Consider the following 21,465-nt stretch of genomic DNA (forward strand, 5'->3'; position numbering starts at 1 on the left):
AGCATCAGGTGGCCACCAGAGTGAGGTCTCCCTATCTAGACGAGTTTTGTGCTATCCTGATTATGCTTCTCCCTATCTAGACGACTCCTGGATGACTTCATGGAGACGACCCGAGTTGGCAGCGATGATGGCTGCAAATAGAGGAAGCCTCGAGTGTCTCGGCCGTGCCATCGGATCTGTTGCGTGTCAGGCTGTCAGTGAGAGGTGACACGATGAAGGTCGAGAAGCCTGACCGCTTCGGCGGCAAGTTGCATGGCTTGTGTCACTGCGCAAAGCGGGCTAGTGGCATCACTGACCTGCGCTTTGATGAGTATTGCCGGATGCTCCGGAACGAAGACGCTGAGGCCAGCCGGAGTTGGCCCAACAAACCTGATTTTCCTACGGGATTGATGCATCCGTTTAGCACCGTGGACCTGCAAGTGTTAGAAATTGCTCACCTGTTCCTTCTCGAGAAGTCATCAATGGCGCCGAGCTGGAAGCTGGGCACCGTTTAGCATGGCCTGCGCATGGCGATATACGTTCTTCGAAGTAGTAGATAGATACTGAATTATCGCGAGCGCTTTGGTTTAAATACTGCTGCCATACTAGTGGACATGGATACCTGCTGCTACATATACATAGACAGGGGCACGTAATCTCGTACACTTGTATCGCTATTTTGCCGCCAATTTGAGTAGTGGCCGGCCGATTTCACCTGAGTGTACTCACACTAATGTGGGCCTATTTCCTTTTGAATTTTCGTATTCTCTAGCGTCCCAACGAAGCGCATATGGTCACATGTAAAATTACCAACGCGTCTCGATCTAATACACATGTGGAAAAACACTTTCTGATTACTCATCTATCAAAAATTCTGTCACGCTCGTGTACGAAGGAAATGAGCACGTTGCTACAGTGTATAGCTTACAAAGCTAGAGCGAACCAAAATTAAGTGCTTTGCACTTGCCCAAGGCTCAACTTTCACCGGACGCTTTCTTTCTCTTCCTTTTCCTTCTCTCATCCTTCCCAATTCCCATCGGACCTATCTGACCGTTTTGATTGCCCCTGCCTGATTTCCATGAGTTTTGCCTTCGCATCACGGAAAGGTGCATCTGATCTCAACGCCAACGATTCCTAAAAGATGGACACAAAAAAAAAAAATGTATCAGCTGATGTCAAATACCTAGTTGTGCAAAATTTCGAGAGGATAAGGAGCACCGTACTTTCAAATGATCCATTGCAGCAAGGTTGAAACCTATAGTATCCTTAGATTCCTGGGGGATAAAAGTAAAACAGATATACGATCAGATTGCTGCAAAGCTGTCTATTCGAATTTTAAAGAGATCAAAAGTTACCTTTACTCTACAGTAAAGAACATCCTTCAGTTCTGTCAACAAGGATCTCGCAGCTGGCATTGTAGTTAATTGATTATGATGTGTCTGAAGGAGCACTAAGCATACCCTACAAACAAGCTCAACCTGCAAGCTTATAGCAGAAATCAGTATTTTTGCAGATGATGCTATAGAAAAGGGGAAATTGGAATGTTGTAAGTTGCGACACAGTAAAGCATACCAAACTACAATTGATCAACATGGTTTTTCCAAGGAAAAATAAGAACAGATAACAATCGTATTTGCTGATTGTAGGTGGCACAACCTTGGTAAGTAGTGTAACAATTAACTTTATAACTAGAGAAACTTGTGTAAACATAGCCATTGTGCAATACAACAAATCACATGATGGCATCTATGTTCTGGATCCCTAGGACAGAAACCACCACTCACATCTCATGGAGGACAGCAGAAATATGCAATATAATGTGATGAGTTGGGAAGGTGGGACTTCAAAGGAGAAGGAAAAATGTTTTGACAGAGACATGGTGGTGACACAACATTCACAAGCTACAATAATCAGCCAGAAATATTTGATGCGGAAATGGGAGTGGAAATTGAGAAAGCTAGCAAGTAATTTTTTTTGACATAACATAGCGATCAAGATTACATATAAAAAATTATTTTACCTTTGAAGAAATCAGAGACCACTCCTTCAAGTAAGACATGAGCTTTAGCGAGTCTGAGAATGGCAATGACTGCTCCAAAGATTTAAAAAATACATGAATATGCCATCAAATGATAATTGATGGTAAAGAAAAGAAAATCATCGTCATAAAAATAAATTTTATGATTAAACACAGCTAAACTCCTCTTTGCCTGTATGACTATGATCTCAAATTTAAAGGGACTTAGATTTATTCTGGGAACAGAGCATAATAAATTGATTTTTTTAGTTAAAGAAGGCAATGAATGAAAACTGATGCATCAACGATGTTCTGTTTTGTACATTTAGCACACTCAACTGTATGAGATGAATTTCGAAGAGAAACACACAGGAAGGGAAGAGACAGGATCAGAACATTATATACAGTGTATTTTACAGGGAACCACGTTTTTTTGTTTTTTGCTACATTAACTGACATGAACACTGTTTTTAAATGGAACTCATAAGAAATGTGGGCAAGAGAAACTAAGGCAGTTAAGCAGTCCATCACAGAAGAACATACCAGGAGGGCCTGTTCCAGGTCATTTGGGCGGATGTTTGAAACTACGTTCAGAACATAATCTGAGGGTGAATGCCCTTGAATTATTACATTAGGTTGAAAGTTAGCTCCTTTCCCATTCTTTTGCTCTTCCTGAAAACTGGAAAACATACAGATCAAGAAAATCTTCCGTTAAGGTGACTCTTCATTAATTAATAATACATTACTGGGTGGAACCAGGTGTAATGTGTGGGTTTACTACCTTGTGCTGATTGAGGCGTTTTAGTTCTTCCTCAGCAGTGTCAAGTGCATCCATAATTGCATCAGCAGAAGTTATTGTCTCTTTTGTTTTCCTACCAGGAACACCCACAGAACCTTCATCAGGAGTATCATCTTTCTGCCCATATCTATGCTCAGTATCATTGTCGAAATCAGCCTCAAAAGTTTCTTCCAACCTTTTCTCCTTCTCTTCCTGCGGTTTATTGGAGATTTGGGGGTGAAAATGCAATCTATGGGGAGATTGAAAAAACTACTGGAATATGATTTGAAGCAAATATTCAACAATAAACTCCATGCAAGCCTATTAATCATAGAATACCTCAATGAACAGTTGTTCTTCAGTACATCCCAGCGACAAATAGAGCGATCATGAGAACCAGTTACAACAAAATCGCCACGACTGAAATGTTCGCGAATGCAATTCATTCAAAATTCCTGCGACATTGCTACGCTCTAATATAAACGGACCTTAACTAAGTATGGTTCGATCAAAATGAATCGTTCTTAAAGTGGGCCTTGCTACTTCTTCCACAATCCGAGAGTTTCATTCATATCGCGCGGTTTCCTTGATCTCCCTCGTTTTTCTTTCTTTTCCCCTAATCCACGCTTTCCCTTCTCTTCTTTCCGTCCACGCCCGGAGCTCGTCTTTCTGCTCAAGGAAGCACCGCCTATAGATACACACAGCCCCTCCCCTCCTCGCCATCACCATAGCAGCAGCAACATATTCTCCTGGTTCCTTAGCCTGATCTTTTCTCTACAGAGATCAAGCCAGTTTTTCGCTTCCCTCGGAGTGTTCGTGATGGACAAGGAGGAGGCGATAAGGGAGGCCGAGCGGTGCCAGGGGACCCAGCCGGCTTGGATGATGTGGGCCAGCATCAAGAGCAAGCTCCGCGCCGCCAGCGAGAGCGCCATCCTCAGGACCCGACAGATGTTCGGGGAGTCCAGGATCGGATCCACGGTCAAGGAAGCCGCCGCCAAGGATGAGTCCCAGTAGATCCATGGGGTTGTTCGTGATGCTTTGGGGCGGCAAGCAAGTAGTGATTCTTAGTACTAGTTGGTGGTCTGTCTGTGGTTACGACTTGCGAGGCATTATTGGTAGTTCTGTTTTGGCGTTGCCAAGTCTTCTAAGAAATGAGCTAGCTCGTCATGTAATTTTGTTATGGTTTTTATATGTTAGTAGAACATGAGTAGTACTAGTCAAGTAATTTTCTGGGAAAGATAGTTGTTTTGTTAAATCTGTGTCTGATGCTGTGGTCCTTGTCCCCGCTCTTTCACACATTGGTTCAACTGGATAGGAATCATTGGAGCTTCGTTTATTCCATGCAGACTTCTACGACCAGATCATAGGAACTGCCTTTCGGTTAACAGCACTTGCCAATCTGCAGTAGCAGCTAGGTAAAACAACTTACCCAGAATTTTTGTTCTATCCAGCGTCGAAAGATACCAATTTCCGAAAGTCTCTATACCCATAGACCGATGGGACACCCTGAATAACTTGCGAAAACTGTACTCGCAACCTCTCGCTACCCTGAGGTGTAGACCGCCTGGTTGAGAATGCACAAGATCCACATATGGACTCGTTAACTGAATGACTGAATAACAGCTTCAGCCTTCAGACACTGCAGGACACCAATGACGTTACACAGGTTGACCCAGGCAGGAGAGTAACAGAAACATCAGACAGTAACGGCGTACAGATGACCTTTGACTCATCAAGTCACACGAACAGATTTGAAGTGGTACGAAGCCAATCAAAGTTTATTTTGAAATCATATGGTTTCATCTCATAAAGTTTATCTGGGATTAAATACATCACTGATCTGAGAAACAAAGAATGAATGACCACATGTCAAGTGAGAAGACCAGCTTATGCAACTCTACATGGACACAGGAGGGGTGCGCCTTCACCCGCAACAATTTCTGATTCCTAGACTAAATTTAGCACATTGTTAACAAAGGTACAGACACTGTTGCACTAGGCCTATCAGCTGTCAGGTGGGCCCAACACAAACAGCTGGAGATTTGCCCCCAGCTGTGACTAGGAACTCGAAAACTAGAAACTATCACTGATGATTAAACTTCTTTCTATGGCGGCTGTAATCTGAGACATATCTAAATGTCTGCCCACAGTCAGGATCAGAGCACTTATACGGGCACTCTCCTGTGTGCACTCTGACATGTTCATTCTGAGCCCACAGCCATTTCGAAGTCATGTTGCAACCATCCCAGGGACATTTTAATGGCCTCACATCGCTGTGGACACAACGATGACGCTTCAAGTATTTGTGTGAGCTGAAACGCTTGCCACATGACTCGTCGGTGCAAATATTGCACTTGTGGGCATGAAGTTCAGCTCTAGTCTCAAATGTCATGTCACAAAAATCAATATCACACTGAAACGATTCTCATTTGGTCCTCTTACCCTTTTTTGCAGCAGAGTCTTCCACAATCCTGTTCTCTGCCAGCCTTTCAGCAGAGTCTTGCCCTCGGCCTCAAGCTCTCACAGGGGGACCGGACAAAACTCCCAAGACTTTGCGAACTCTCAGCATTTGACACGGATTCCCTCTTTCTTTTGTGTTTGCGTCTGACATACCATATGATATGTGTTCTACTTGAGCGCCCAATGCTTCTAGACACCAGATCTGGTATATGGAAGTCACCTGGCCTATCAACCTGTTGGTCTTTTATTATTACTCCCGAAACTGTGCCTGTTTTTGCCATCTCTCTAACTTTGCCTTCTGTGACTTCATCTGCAGAGTGCTCATTGCTAGCCAGTGTCATTAATATCAAGGAAGCTTTGCCAATCTCATCTTTTCCAGGAGTATCTGCTACCTTGGACTCTTCAGCTAAAGCTCCAAGTAAAGTATCAAAAGAATTCGATCCAGTGTGGACAGATTCTCCATCTTGCCCAGGGATTGCAGTCATTGAAGCACCCAAATCATGTATCTCAGGTTGATTATCAGTTGCAGAGTTATTACTTCTTATTACAGTATCAGAACAATAAGACGTCATAGCACAGCCCTCCTCATTTTCAAGGGTCGCTGATACAGTGCCCCCATGATTTTCTTCAGATATAGCCAAACCCTCTGCCAGGCACGAATAAACTGGATTCCCGTTGGGATTATTGCAAAGCCCTGTGTTTTCCTGATCTTGCTGATCCAGCAGCTGTTCATTTCTGTACCCTAAAGTAATATTCTGAGATTCCAAGCGCTCATGGTTGCTTACACTGTTCATGCTTCCTTCCACAAAGATAGTTTCATAATCAAAAAACTGTTGAACAGAAAAAGTTGTTGAACTACTCAACCCAGTTGATTGTACACACCCTTGATCCCCCGTAACTTCAACTGGTGATGCGGCAAGTTGGGATGAATCCTGGGAATCTGATGAACAAATAGAGTCATTGCATGTGCTAATAGTTACTGGACCTTCACAAACTTGATGCATCATAGGATATTCAGCAAGAGCAATAGGGATATCAATAAAAGAATGTGTGTCATGGTCATTTTCCTCAGAACACAAGTGTATATTGGCTATATCTTCAGAATTTTGCAGTCTACTTGGTTGCAGCAGGCCACATTGTTGGAAAGTCCACTGGCTATTGTCATCCTCATAAAAATTTCCATATGTGCCTATCTTCATCTTTGTAACTTCAGGGTTAACTTTCTCAGCAGTTGCTGTGGCATCAGAGCTGGAAATAGAACCAACAACTTTGTATGGAGTTCGTGCTTTTCTGCAGAGCCATTTTAAATTTGGAACAACTGAAATAGGCGAAGGGTTGGAAAACAGCTCCCAAAATGACAAAGGAGATTGTTCTTGATTCCCTAAGTCTTTCCTAAGCTTGGCACAATATTTCAGGTTCAGATCCATCTGTGATGTCCAGTCTCTTCCATCTTCCTCATGCCCCTCATCATCAATTGAAATGTTGATTAAATTTAGATCAGACTTCGATGCATTAGCAAGTGGAACATCTGTACAGTCAAATTGAAACTCAATTTCCTCAGCTATTGATATTGCAAGCGCTTTTAATTTGATATAATCTGCATAAGTGAAGTAAAAAAAAACTTTAGATCAGTGAAAATGCAGGATACGAAAATAAAAAATGACTATATCGACTTCAAATCATGATTTAGTGCAAAGGATATTACAGAGGAGGTCCCAACTAGGTATCATTAACATGTATCCTGCTCTGTTTTTGCCTTATAGACTATAAAAGGAACAATTCTCAGTATTTCAATACTAACCAACCAGACTGGGGCCACAATATGTAATCAGCCAATCCTAGCATCTAATCAGCCTACTTTTCGATTGACACATTTAACGAGAGAGAGCAGATAGTTTTCATCTTTAAAGGAAACATGAGACACGCTAAAGAACGACGGTCATGAATTATGTTTGCAGTGAGAGCCTAGGTACAGAGTTACAGACTAGTCAAATAGTTTCTTTTACGGTGATGAAAGTAAGATGGAGTCATAATTATCATCCACAATGCCAAAACACATTAGTTTCCACAATGCATTTTGTTGCAAAATAAACTCAAGTTTTCTTATTAACACAAAAGTCATAAACCACAAATAACAAAATGTAGGTTCCAAAGATTAAGAAAACCTAAGTTGCCATGCTCTGCATATGGCAAAAGTAAAACATTTGCAAATAATCGTGGCCAACATGTCGAATGAGTAATAACTAATGATATCGCATCAAACATGCAGGATGACAACAACCACCAGCAGTCAAATAGAATATGTAAACAAAATAAGTTATCTTTATATCCTACCTGAATGGCAAATAATGAGGGCATGGACACCACCTTTGCCCTCAAGCAACTTCTCAATCTCAAGGGCATGCTGCAAGCAAAAGATTCGAGGCCGTGCAAACGTACAATTAGTGTTCCAGTTGATAGTATTGCCACAACATTCTACAGCTGGCACATCAATGTCATGACTGTCACTTGGTATATTATTCTCAGATTTCTCCCTGTTACTGCATGAATGAAGAGTATTTTCACTGCAGCAAGAATGTAAACTTTTACCGTGTTGCTGCAGATCAAGTTCTTTCTCAGTTAAACAAACATCATCTTTATGCGACTTCATATTCTGATTATCCAAGTTAGCCTGTTCTGCGAGAGAAGGCAGACATGGCTGTTCCACAGGGCTGGAAGGTCTATTGGGAATAAATGGGCATCCTGATACATATGCAGAAACATTTGTCAAGTTTTCACACATGCAAGGAACACACAACCTATCATTATGGATGATGCAGAAGATGCACCATGTGAAGAAAAAAGAGCTCAGTAAATTATGGTAATAAATAAAAGAGCACAGCTGGATGGAATTCCACCATTATATCAGAAAAGGCTCAAAATCATGTTAAGGAACAAGGTCAAGACAGTAAATTCTAGTATATTAATCAGGTATGCATATGGTAACAATAAGAGATGTCTTCTGATTGTTCAAAGACCATGTTTGCAGGTCACATCACTCTTCCTCATATACTAATTGCAGTTAGAAACCCTCTATTTATCCATATTTCATAATAAGGTGGTAAAAGAAGCTGACTCTCATACTGCACATCATGTCTATAAAAAAAATTAAGGGTGTTACAAATTATAAGAGATCCCTTCCAGTGAGGTTCATCATATAAGAACCAAATTTCTAGAACAACAACAAAATGTACCATTAAATCTTATATATAATTAAAATTACTTTAGCTCCAAGATATACAAAAAAATTACAAAAATTTGAAAACTAATGAAGGCGTACCAGAATTGCCATCAGCAGGACAGCATGGAAGTACATTTGAACAATTATCTTTTTCACAACTCAGTTTGTATCTATCTCTATGAACGGAAATTCTTTCCAATGCTTCTCTGGAAGGTTGCAGAATGGTCATAAATGGATAACCAAGAATTCCACAAGCAACACAGGTCAATGAACCAGAATCAATGCTCAAATCAAAAGGCAGGTCACCTTCATCATCTGGATTAGCATCAGGCTTTTCCTCCTCGGAAGCAGATGTAGCATCAGATGATTTGCTATTTGTAGGCATGCATCTAGGTTGTGTCCCAATCATCCGTGCAGTACCATCAGATGTACTGTTATCTTTGTTGTTGCATTGACTAGATTCAATTCTGCAACCATCCTCAGACTTCTTCTCAGAAGCTTTTGAGCCAGAAGAGCAGAAATGTAGAGCAGTAGGAGATGGTAGCAAGTCAGGTTCCCATATCACAACATTATCAATTAATTTCTTTTTTAGAAAAAAACACAAAAGCTTGTTTTCACTAATCATGTCCTGTAAGAATTCTTGTTTGACCAGCAGTTCTCTTTCTTCTTTTCTTCGATTTCTCAAACGAGAAGTTCGAATTCCAGACAATATTCTCGGGGTTCTGAAATCAAAATGAATCCACCAGATTCAAATTGCAGAAAATAATAAGCATTTGGTGCCCTCATGATTATAAAATGGTCACCAAAAGCCTGGTAAGCATCATAAAATCCATCAACAGATTACACGATTAAGTTTTCAAGTTTAATTGCTACCAGATAAATAATGTGTGTTTCTTAATTCTTATTATACATATTTTGAAAAACAATTAGCATCCAATAAAGAAGGCTGCTGTGAGAGCAACCAGTAAATGCTGGATAAAAAAGGCAAGTCATACGCACAAAGGCAGGCATAAAAGATTATCTAAATTCCAAATCAGTAGTCAAATTTCATCATGGTCCAATCCTGATTTTATCCGATTTTCTTTACCATGTTCAGTTCTTGCATGACACAAGCAAATGCATGACTTTTGTACACCGATGATCTCACAAAGTATAATATGTTCTTTTTCTGTAAAATATCTATTTATGATTTTTTATGGAGATGAAACCCAAAAGAAATCCTATAACTATCTGAGAGTGTAATCTTTAACCATGCTGTCTCAACTCTCATCTAATATATTTCAAACGGTGCTAAGCCACCGACATCTTGACTGTTGCCATAATCAAAACAGCAATTGAATTTTTTGCTAATTATACCATATTAAGAACTAAATCTAAATCCAAAATTTTGTAGAAACAACGATCAAATGCTTACTCAAACCAAAAGCCATTTTCTATTCACATAAGAACATTTGGAAGCATCAATGCCAGTTTCCTAGGGACTCTACCAACTGTAGTGTGTGCTCGAATCCCAGAGACGCTAATGATTTTAGTTACTTTACTGTTTCACACTTCTTGAATTTTCATTCATGCTTCACAAGATTTTTAAATTTTAATCTTTTTTCTTTCAAGTAAACAAAATTTGGGAGTCAATGTCTCTTGCACAGGTGATGACTGGCGAATGTAGATTTTTTTTTTTGTGAGCCAAAGAAAAGATAAGAATAAATCTTGTTCACTCCACACATAACTAGATACAGACCACCAGAAAGGCGCTAAATTTAAACTTAAGTTGAATCACATTATAGCAACAATCGGCTATTGCTGCTATGAAACAGCTGGCTGCTGGTTTGTTAAGCTACATGTTAAGCAGCCATACCTTCTACAAAATTTATATTTTAGCTACTGAACTACAAGACTGGCACCCGTGTGAAGGTAGATAATGAAGCAATGCAAGATGGATACTCTGTATTGAGGACTCTTTTCATGTTTAGTAGCAAAGTTTCTATCTAGCTATGCAGCCTGGCTCCCCAGTAATCAATCAGGTAGATTCATTCCAACATAGTAGGTTAGTTTGCCTAGTGTCCTAGCCTTAAGTTGCAACAGATGTCACGGACTTCTAAGGTTATGCATAATCACTTTATTGGGCAGACTAACAAGTACATCTAATCAAATCAACTGACAGTTTTTTTATCAACAGTTCAACACAATAGGTATATTCCACTTAGCTTAAACTTCATCAGCCAGACCTAAAATGTACATCTAATCCCAGCAACTAGCCTGTACCAGTTGGCATGTCAAGGAAGTTGCACTCTGTTACACTGGACTTTGAGTAAAGAAAAGAAAACTGTCAGCAGAAATCGAACTCTAGCAAGTAAAGTTTACCTGGATATAAAAGAAACTGCTAGCAAGTACAGTAGCTGTTGATGGGAGAGCATCGGAAGATAGTTCATCACAGCCCTTCGAACTGCAGCCTCTTTAGCAAACTTTAACCATTGGGGAGTTGCAAAGTTGGCAGCTTCTCCACAATTAAATCCTGTATTATATGGGCGCGAATATATAGAACAGTGAATTAAATAAGCAGAAACAAAGAAACTAAGGCATGTCCACAACATCAGAAGATACTACTGCAAACATGTAGATAATCAGCTTCTACATTGTGCCAAGGGGCAATAAATTGCCTTCTTTTGGTCCACCAAAATAAATTATTTGTCTGGATAGCATGTTTGGTCCTAGATGTAAATGAAGCCCTCAAGCGGAATGAACATATATTCTTACGTGAAGCTATGAGTGTAATAGTAGGCGGAGCTATGAATGTAATAGCAGGCAGCAAAGGCCAAAGATACACTTAGCCGTTAATAATTATTCAAACATTAAAGCAGCCTTAGGAACTTGAATTCCTTACTTACATATGGCAACTAAACAGTTAAACAGCAAAAAACACGCAATAGACAATGATCTTACTTCAGCGAGAAAAGTCCAGTAGTGTCAAACTGATCGTTAGTACCATATGTCATCTTCATATCTTAAGTTATTGTGATATAAATATGGAAGCAGCATTGATGTGTTGTAACGTACTAGATCATGTATTACAAACTTCATATTGACAAATGACAACTACAACAATTACTAGTAAAAAAAAATACAGCAGTTGTCTAGGAAGCCACAAGCACTGTGTTTTTTTGTAAATAGTTTGTTTTTTTTGCTACCAATGCCAGAAATGTGAAAATACAGCATAGCTGCAATGAACAATAGCTCAACAAATAGCACATTGTGATTCATTCAATAATGTAAGTCGCTCCAAACATGCATGATGAGTTTAATAACATAACTAACCATGGCTAAATCCGACGTGGTAGGCCCTTGGGAATGTTACCACAAACTCACCAGGATATTGCACTAATCTGAAACACAGTGCATACCAGCGCAGAAATTCATAAGAAACTGGTGTATTAATACCATATGCACTTGACCAAAAAAATTGACCATTCCAGAGCTTGTACCTACAGCAAGGCACACCACAGGATATGAGGACTTCTGGGGACATCAATGTTGTTTTCTCCCCTAGCACGGCCAGCGACGCTGCATGAATCAACAATCAGACTTTATGGCATCTGCTAGGCTGTAACCTTAACATGCAGATCACAAAATTGGGAAACGACAAATACCAAGGCGGTCAGAGTTCCCTCCATATCCATGCACACGGGTAACTTCCTCAAGCTCAGCAGCCTGGTCTCCAGGAACTGCATACCACGTCTTGGGTGCGCCAGTGTGGAGGAAGTTGAGACTGTGCAACTCATGGTCCTCGACATGCCATGCAAACCAACTAAAGAGCATTCCAATGTACACCATTGGAGAGGTTACCCCAGGAACATCATCCGGCATGAATCGTGTGAGTGACCCAGGAGCCCGTGCAATCGCCTGGAGGTTCCATGGGCTTCCTGACAGCCTCCATCCGGAACCCTTCTCCCCATCGTCCACCAGGGCGCCCTCCCGTTTCCGCTTCTTATCCCGCCAGGACTGCGCTGGAGCGGCAAAGCCGGATCCTGGGACGTCATTCGCGTACTCAATATAGATAGGACGGTTCGCCGACGCCTTCCAAAAGAGGGATTCTACCTCCATTGGAGTCGGCTCGCGAAGCCCCGCGAGGTGGGTCTTCGAGAAAGCACGGGACTTGGCCTCAAACTGCTCGAGCGTGTACCGCTCGCCGCTCTGCCACACCTGCTTCAGCACCTGCGCCGGCGGGTGCCCACGCCGCGGGGTGCCGAGTTCCTGGTGTCGGGTGGTGAACACGGATGCGGATTCCGCCCGGGAGGATGCAGGGTTGGAGGAGCCGGAGGTGGTAGGATTGGCGGCGTCGGAGGAGGAGGAGGAGACGAGGGAGCGGTTGAGGTGCGCGAAGACGAAGCGGCGGGAGGGGCGCGGGTAGGGCGGGATAACCTTGCAGATGCCGTATGCGGCGGCCTCGCGCTCCACGCGGGAGAGGAAGGCGATGGGGTCTGCAAACTCCGACTCCGTGGGGCGGTACTCCGGGGCGCGCGGGAGGCCGCGGAGCCACGCCGGGACGGGGGTTTCCGCGGGACCGCCGGCCGCCACCGCCAGCGGCAACATCGGCGCGCGGGGCCTAGGGTTTTGGGAGCCGGCGACGGGAAGCGGAGGGGTGGAGCATTTGCAGGGTTTGAGGAAAGGATGGAAGTGTGTGCGTGGGGATTGCGAAGACGGTGGAGCCTGGGGCGTGCGTGGGAATCGTGTGGGGAACGAGATGCGGGCGGTGTGGGTGTGGACTCAAGTTTGTGGGCGGTTACCCGGCACGGAGGCGCGGTCGTCGGCACGTGGACTCGCGTCTCAGTGGTGAACCACGTGCCCTTGCCGAGAGGCGGTTATGCTGATCGCCCGGGAACCGTTCTCTGAGATCTCAAAAACAACCGTTTTCCTGTCGAAAAGACTACGGTTCTTCACAAATTCCACGTGCCCTGCCGTCCAACTCAAAGATTTGTTCCCTTCAAAGCTATCAAAAATTGTATCGGATGTTCTCTAAATTCAACATTAGGTTTGACGATAAGATAATAGAATCTATAATAACATAAGAAGGCATCATAGTAAATTAGAATAATAACTGGAAAAAAAAAATGGTACTTATATTACTTCCTTCGATTATAAATACTTGTTAACTTTGACTTATACTATCTTCGATGTGCAATTTTGATCATTATTTTTTATTAGAATATAGTTATAATATCTAAAAATATAATATTGTGAAATTATTTTCAAAACAAATCTACGTATGTGCTTTTTAGTTTTCATATTAAATTTTTTAGAATCTATTGAAGATTAAAGTTTTAAAAGTTTGATCAGATCTTAATTAAATCGATAAGTTTTTATGACCGGAGGGAGCAATATAAAAGCATAAGTTGGATGGGGAAATTTTGATCTCAACTGTTCTTTGTCTTTAATTGGATGGTTTAGATTGTGCATGTGTTCTTTAAAAAAAAAATCAAGGAATTAATCCAATCAACCTCCTAAGGGTTTGTACAACGCGTTGACGTGGAGGAACACTTCTGGGCAATTATGGGAAATTGTGTCACGGTGGCGTCCAACGTGGTATGTACAACATGTTGACGTGGGGGAACACTTCTGAACAATTATGGAAAATTGTGCCACAGTGGCGTTCAATGTGTGCATTTGCGAAAGGTGTCCGCGCTCAACTGGGCACTAGATAGTGAATTTTAGCATTTTAAGGACACCAAATTCCAAACACAAATAGGGTTTTTTTTTATGAATGTTAATATTATGAATTTGATATTTAGATGACACATGTATATTTGTACTCTCATTACCTAAGAAGGCATGTTGATTTTTCTTTACATATTTGTACTCTCTGCTGGCACAAGAAAAAGTTATTGTTCTTCTTCACTCTATTCTGCAGAAGGTATTTGACCTTGAGTGCACCAGAAAAGAGGGAAAAAGGGAATGACAAATATTAACATAAGTATGGTGACAAATTTAATTCAATATGTAAGATGATAAATTTGGAAGTCTACTATGAAAGCACGTTGATTTTAGACAATGCTAATGATTTTGTGAGGATTGTGGCAACGATTGTGATGACAATGATAAAGATGCCTTTAAGTCATCAATAATAATTTGAACGATCCAATCATTTATCGTTATTATTTAACATATCAAATCATTGTTTTTTATTCTGAACACGTGGATTTTATGTGCATGCTTACTAATAACTTTAGTAGACGACAAAGATATAGCTCTGAATGTGGATGTAGCATGATGGCGCCATCTCAGGTTGTAGCAAAGATTGACAAGAGTGAAGTAGTAATATCAAAGCAAGATATGCAACAAAAATGTCAATAACAATTATCTCCATCGTATGTGCAATACATAAAGATGTAATTGTCACTTGGATGACATATGGTGTTTGGAACAATGATACCTTACATCACAAATATTTGCCACATTGTCTCCTTGGTGTCTACCAGTTTAGTAGTATGTCGGATAAAATTAACTCGCAATTTACCTCGTAATCGTCTGCATGTATCGCTTAAACCACCACAACGTTGCTTGAAACTCTCTTATAATTTCGCCTAACGCCAACTCTTAACTCTAATGTCAGGGCCACAGTGAACCTAGAAAACTGATTAATACACCTGTATTTCAAAAGGCATGCCTCCATGGAAAAAAAAAATCAACAAGAGTATCTACCCTGTCACAACAAAAACCTGTAAATCAAAGCTGCATTCATATATTACAGCGGAAGATGCACATGCACATATAACAATAAGAGTTAAGTACTTTCCAAAAAGCGTTACAATTTTAAAACCATCATTTTTTAGTTAGTTAGACTTAAGACTGGTCTTGAATGAAAACATACGCTGTCCTTAAATTAGAGTATCTCCAACGGTCAATGTCAGATTCTTGCCTATGTGGTGAAAAGAAGAGGAGAGAAGAGAGAAAAGCTAGCCAGTAATTATAAGTTAAGTCTATAACACCCTCTAAGACACGTGCAAATTTTATCACTCAATTACATGTGAATCCACATTAAATATGGACACGAATGCTACATCGATTTCATTATAGCGATTATCTATTGTGCTATATATAGATGGCATTGACAACCATTATAGCTAGTAGTTGCACTTGCTTGCTCCCCTAAAAATAAAATTAATAAATTGGCAGCTGCTTACTTGCGTGTGGATTTTTTTTTTTTTAGAGGAACCATGATGGTTTTCAATGATATAATATGAACGATACAGATCACCGATTATAGATACTAGTTTTCTATTAAAACATCTGAACATTACAACACCTCGTTAATGATAGACAAAACACACCAAAAATGATGCTAAGAGCCATTCCCTCAACCAACGAAGAAACGTAAACTTTTTGAGCGCGAGACGGGCGTTAGGCTATCTCCAGCAGATACTCTAAAAATTCATCCCCTATAACACTATTACAGCATCCCCTAATACTATTACAGTATACTTTATTTTTTCATCTCCAGCAGTTACTCTATTTCCTACCTTCTATTACTCTCCTCCTCCCCTCGGGCCCACATGCATACGCTGTGAACAGTGTTAGAGGACGCCGTATCGTGCGGCAAATATGCCGAACTCCAGCTGCATGCCGTATCTCTGTAGCTTTGAAAAAGCTAGTTTGCGGATTCCGTTGGAGCTGTTTGCGGCAGCTGCGATCGGCAATTGTGTCAGGCACAGGGATGCGGAGCGCGGAAGCCTCCTCCGCTGGAGATGTCCTTAGGAACTTGCCTGTGGATCTTTGAGCGCGGATCCAGCTTGGGCCAGCATAAATAGGCCACATTGCTAGTTGGGCCTCCAGAAGGCAACATTTGACACGCCAACGATCGACTTCAGTAGGGCCCATGTGTCATCCTAATCCAGCTAAGGCCATCTCTAACAGAATCCTTAAAATTTCATCCTCTAAAATACTATTACATCATCCCCTATCACTATTGCAGCATCCCTCATTCCCTTCATCTCCAACAGAATCTCCTTTATTTCATCATCTATCTTCTCTTTCCTATTTTGTAATATACTGAGCATCGGACCGACATAATAGGCGACTTAGCATCCCGTTGCACTGGTTTCTTACAACATAAATTTTGGTGTCTTGCAGTAGAAGGAATCGTGTGAAGCAAGGATGAAGCAAGCTTGCGGGCGAAGCCTCCGACAAAGTGGCTTGCAAGGGAAGGAGCACAAGTGGCTTCTCTTGGAAGGTTCGGCCGGGCACTATATATAGGTGCAAGAGGGGCTCTCATTTGCAAGCCACGAAATGGAGTCTCGTGCTGCATGGAAGCAGTACATGAGAGAGTTATGCTTCTCCACCGAGGAGTCCGATGAGGAAGATGAGTTGGTCCTAGCGACGCTTGCCGCATGGCATGCCGACGTCGAAGCTTCGGCCAGAGGGCCGTGGGGCGGCTCCGTCCCCGGGCACCGGCGCATCCGTAGGAATCGTCAGGAGGGACACAATCGATTGTACAACGACTACTTTGCTGAGTCCGCAGTGTACCCCGACTATATTTTTCGGCGCAGGTAACACTATCCGTTGGTGTACGTACGGACGATTTATGAACTACTACTGATTCATTGCCGTGCAGGTTCCGGATGAATCGCGATTTGTACTGCAAGATTGTGAGGGAGGTGGAGGACCATGACCCGTGGTTCAAGCAAAGGAGGAACGCTGCCAGAGAGCTTGGGCTATCACCCTTGCAAAAAGTAACTGCCGCTTTCCATATGTTAGCTTACGATGCTCCTGTAGATTCTCTCGACGAGTGCCTCCGGCTAGGGGAGAGCACCATCATCGAGAGCATGCGGCGTTTCGTGCGGGCCATTGTCGAGGTGTTCGGTGACGAGTACCTCCGGGCGCCGAACGAGGAGGACACTGCTCGATTGCTGGATATGAACCAGCGTCGAGGGTTCCCCGGGATGCTTGGAAGCATCGATTGCATGCACTAGAGGTGGAAGAACTGTCCCACGGCGTGGTCCGGTTCGTTCAGGGGCCATGTCAATGCACCGACTATCATTGTAGAGGCTGTGGCATCGCAGGATCTATGGATTTGGCATGCCTTCTTCGGGATGCCAGGTTCATTGAACGACATCAATGTGCTGCACCGGTCTCATCTCCTTGACAACCTTGCTGGGGGAGTAGCACCCAAGGTACAATACTCTATTAATGGCCACCATTACACGATAGGGTACTATCTTGCAGACGAGATCTACCCAGAGTGGGCGACATTTGTGAAACCCATACCATCTCCAGTAGGCCCGAAGCATCAACACTTCGTGGTGCAGCAGGCGGCTGCACGAAAGGATGTTGAGCGGGCATTTGGAGTGTTGCAGTCCAGGTTTCCCATAGTCCGTGGCGCGGCGAGGTTGTGGGATCAAGAAACCCTCAGCGACGTAATGACCGCGTGTATCATCATGCATAACATGATAATCGAGGATGAGAGAACGGAAGGTGCTGTCGAATACGTCTACGAGGGTTCGGGCGAGGACGCGGTGCCGTCTCACGAACCAACCCCCCCCCCCCCCCCCCCGCTTGAAGCATTTATGGAAAGGTACGGGCAAATTAGAAGTCGACCAACGCATCATCAACTCCGTGACGACATTGTGGAGCACCTGTGGCAGGTGGCAGGAGGACAATAGACCTCATGTTCTTAAATAAATGTAATATCGTGTCGCATTACATCGTGTTAAAATATATGTCTAGCCATTGTTGATTCTAAATGTGCCATTCCATGGTTCCATTATGTCGCTTCCATGGCTTCATTATGTCCTAGTGAACTTTCAGCCACACTAAATATCATGAAATATTTGGGGTTTCTCTTGTGCCAAATGAACAACAAATGATGTCAGTTTGTTACTGAAACAACTCAGTTGGGTCACAGCCTAATTCAGTTTGTTGCTGAACAGTTGTTTCCACAATTAACTGAACTTGGTCTTATCAGGTGCCCAAAGCTGAAGAAGTTACCCCCTCTTCCATCAACACTGACATCACTTAGGATATATGAATCTGGACTTGAGTCACTTCCAGAGCTTCAAAATGGAGCCTCTCCATCTTCTCTAACATCTCTATACATGAATGATTGCCCGAATCTAACATCTCTGCGTGTAGGCTTGCTTGCACACAAACCGACAGCTCTCGAGAGTCTAACGATAGCCCATTGCGAAGGGCTTGTTTCGCTGCCAGAGGAGTGTTTCCGTCCTCTTATATCACTACGGAGCCTGCACATCTACAAGTGCCCTTGTCTGGTGCCTTGGACAGTGTTAGAGGGAGGCTTGCTTCCCACTTGAATCGAAGACATCCGTCTGAACTCATGCTCTCTGTTAGCATGTGTGCTTCTAAATGCTCTCAGACATTTTGAAATTGCTGACTGCCCTGATATCAGTAACCTCCTAGTGGAGGGTTTACCTCACACACTCCAATTCTGGGTCTAATGTCTATTAAACACAGCAGATCATGGTCAGGCACTCATGCATGTTGATCAACATATCAATAAGGCCTGCCATGCATGAACCTTCGTAGACGTATTCCTGGAGCCTGAAAGCGCAAAGCATATCATCAGCAAACTCACACCAAAAGTTCATGAATTTTGCAGCCCACAATTCTTCAGCATAATGAAATATCTAATGGCCTCATCTACTATCTCAATAACCTGCTCCAAAACGAAATAGACCCAACTGAGTTGTTTCAGTAATTCGAGCCAATCGGCCACAATCTATTCTAATCGGCCAATCGGCCACAATCTTACAGTACCATATATTAAAAAAACCTTGCATACTGAAACATGTACGTAATACAAATTGTAGCAGGTCCATAGTATTGAACAAACAATAACGAAAAATCTGTTTGCTTAACAAGTACCAGGCAGTAAAGGAAAAGTCTTGTTTGCAAAGATGGGCACCAAAACTCAGGAGGCAGATTCAGCTCGGCGAGCTGCGATTATGCTTCGGCGTAGGCTCTTGTAATATGCCTGCTGGCCCTCGTCCATTTGCGAAATATCCATGCTCATGATCTCCCTCTCCTCCCTGATTTTTTTCCTCTCCTCCTTGACCTTTTCCAGTTGGACACGCTCCTCCTCAAGGCGCAACCTCTGCTCCTCAATTCTCAACAGCTCTGCAAAGCGATCAGCGCGTTCCTTCTCAAGTTTCTCCTTCACCGTAATTTGCCTATCAAACATCTCAAGCACTGGTTTTGTGACCAATGTTGATGAAGCCGGACCGCGAGCGAGGTCCCTTGCCTTGTTGCGGCCTGCTGGCCGATTCTGCCGGCTGCTCCCGTTGGTATGCGTGGGCGTCGCACCGTCACCATCGATGCAGCCGGGGGAGGTCTCTCCCTCCTGTGTTGATACCGGAGTTCCCTGTGCCGCAGTCTTCTGCTTCTTGCGAGACGACTCTGATTGCCATTTAGGATGGTGGCGTAACTCGGCCCAGCATGGCATCAATGTGAACTCCCTTTTCTCAGCTGCCTGGAACATCTGACATGCAGCAACAATCTGAAATTGGCCAACATCAGATTAAATGCCACAGTACATATAATGAATTGAAACTACACATTTGCATTTAATGATGCTTACCGTGTCGGCCTCTGTCATCCCACTCCTCCTATTACGAAGGGCTTTAGCATAGTGGCCGCAGAATCGCTGCACCATGCCGTTGACGAAGGTCCACCTACCCTGAAGAGACTTCTTGTTCCGAGTGGTAGGGAACTCCTTGTGCTCGTGGTAAAATGTCTCGATCCTCTGCCAGAAAGCACCCATACTCTAGTTGGTCCCCACCACTGGATCCATACTCACGTTAAGCCACGACTTGACAAGCAGAAGGTCCTCCTGGATCGTGTAACTGCTTCCACGACCACATGCCGCTGGCAACTCGTTCTGTCCTTCCGGCGCTTGTTCTTCGAACGTAGGAAGCTGCGTCCCGATGAAGTCATCCTGAGTGGGCGGCACAACATCATCCCACGGAATGTCATCTTCATCACCCCGAAGAAATGGGGCATACTCCATACTGCTCCTGAAATATGTGACAAAGGCTATGAAATACATGAACCATGCACTTTATTCGACAAAGACAGTAGACAAAGACAGTAAGCAACATATGGTTTGGTTATATCAGTACATCACATGAACTCGACAATCCAGTACACAACACTACGTTTATAACCACTGCAGTAAAGCAAAGTACATAGAGCAATTTACTGCAGACGCCACGACCTATCGGATTCTACTGACATAGAGTCCGCTGAATCTTCACACAACAGCTCATCGGCGCTCCAATCCACTGGAACAATGTTGTTGCAGTCGACATCCTGTGAACCGGACCCTTCCTCGAGCAAAGTGATGGTCTCGGACACTTCCTTGCGGCCATCACCTTTCTGCAGCGCATCTTCCACTTGGAACACGAGCATCTCCAATTCCCCGGCAATGTTCTCGACCTGAAGGAGAGCTCGGTTCAGGTCCACATCGGCGGGGGTGCCCTCCGTACTCAAGTTGTCTTTCACGACGTTCTTCAGTTCTACCGCCATTTGTTCGACGTGGTCCTGCATTTTGGAGACAAGGGCGGCAAGCGAAGCGGCGTCCATCTACAACCAATGAGACCGATGGCTCAACTGAGAATCTGTTACCTACCAATCATGCATGAATTCTGTACATGTACATAATGTACCTTTGCATACAGTTGCAGTACAATAGCAGTACTACTACCCACAACAGCTAGGAAGATGGAACATATGCTGACACTTGCAGTAAAATGCAGAAAAATAAGATGACTACTGTGATGCAAACAAATGTCATTCTGTGGCCTGCCGCAGCCAAAATTAACCAATCATTCTGGTTCATTACACTATCTAATGGACCATTATTATCTAAAATGAATGAATCATTCTGGTTCATTGCACTATCGAATATGCCTGACACAAACAGATCATGTGGACAAAAAACAGGTCATTACTAACATAGAGTCAATGTGGTAACAGATCATTACTAACAGATCATCACATCTAGCATGA

The 21,465-nt window shown here is 42.9% G+C and overlaps 3 protein-coding genes and 1 pseudogene across 3 annotated transcripts; 1 reads left to right on the forward strand and 3 right to left on the reverse strand.

Moving 5' to 3' along the window:
* Nucleotides 1–819: 819 nt before the first annotated feature.
* Nucleotides 820–3,706, reverse strand: LOC133914875 (uncharacterized; annotated as a pseudogene).
* An 825-nt stretch (nt 3,707–4,531) lies between these two features.
* On the reverse strand, nt 4,532–13,176 carry LOC133916907 (probable lysine-specific demethylase SE14). Its single transcript, XM_062360795.1, has 7 exons — nt 12,099–13,176; nt 11,934–12,012; nt 11,767–11,834; nt 10,816–10,966; nt 8,554–9,176; nt 7,569–7,976; nt 4,532–6,831 (listed from the first exon to the last, which is right to left on the reverse strand). The coding sequence occupies exons 1-7, from the start codon at nt 13,039–13,041 to the stop codon at nt 5,264–5,266; spliced, it is 3,840 nt and encodes a 1,279-aa protein (XP_062216779.1). The 5' UTR covers nt 13,042–13,176; the 3' UTR covers nt 4,532–5,263.
* A 3,555-nt stretch (nt 13,177–16,731) lies between these two features.
* LOC133914877 (uncharacterized) lies at nt 16,732–17,414 on the forward strand. The gene is made up of 2 exons (XM_062357857.1): nt 16,732–16,991; nt 17,057–17,414. Exons 1-2 carry the CDS (start codon nt 16,732–16,734, stop codon nt 17,412–17,414), a joined length of 618 nt encoding a protein of 205 aa, XP_062213841.1.
* A 1,955-nt stretch (nt 17,415–19,369) lies between these two features.
* LOC133914878 (uncharacterized) lies at nt 19,370–20,419 on the reverse strand. The gene is made up of 2 exons (XM_062357858.1): nt 20,036–20,419; nt 19,370–19,954 (listed from the first exon to the last, which is right to left on the reverse strand). Exons 1-2 carry the CDS (start codon nt 20,216–20,218, stop codon nt 19,370–19,372), a joined length of 768 nt encoding a protein of 255 aa, XP_062213842.1. The 5' UTR covers nt 20,219–20,419.
* Between the last annotated feature and the right edge of the window lie 1,046 nt (nt 20,420–21,465).

Source organism: Phragmites australis, chromosome 4 (assembly GCF_958298935.1).
Source record: "Phragmites australis chromosome 4, lpPhrAust1.1, whole genome shotgun sequence".
Taxonomy (NCBI): Eukaryota; Viridiplantae; Streptophyta; class Magnoliopsida; order Poales; family Poaceae; genus Phragmites; species Phragmites australis.

Excerpts from the sequence above, each read along its gene's own strand:
- LOC133916907 (XM_062360795.1), bottom strand. The coding sequence starts at position 13,041 with ATGTTGCCGCTGGCGGTGGCGGCCGGCGGTCCCGCGGAAACCCCCGTC. Across the intron at positions 11,835-11,933 it reads TGTGGTGTGCCTTGCTGTAG|ATTAGTGCAATATCCTGGTG; the intron begins GTACAAGCTCTG and ends ACTGTGTTTCAG. Across the intron at positions 10,967-11,766 it reads CCACGTCGGATTTAGCCATG|GATTTAATTGTGGAGAAGCT; the intron begins GTTAGTTATGTT and ends CATATAATACAG.
- LOC133914877 (XM_062357857.1), top strand. The coding sequence starts at position 16,732 with ATGGAGTCTCGTGCTGCATGGAAGCAGTACATGAGAGAGTTATGCTTC. Across the intron at positions 16,992-17,056 it reads GACTATATTTTTCGGCGCAG|GTTCCGGATGAATCGCGATT; the intron begins GTAACACTATCC and ends ATTGCCGTGCAG.
- LOC133914878 (XM_062357858.1), bottom strand. The coding sequence starts at position 20,218 with ATGGGTGCTTTCTGGCAGAGGATCGAGACATTTTACCACGAGCACAAG. Across the intron at positions 19,955-20,035 it reads GGATGACAGAGGCCGACACG|ATTGTTGCTGCATGTCAGAT; the intron begins GTAAGCATCATT and ends GGCCAATTTCAG.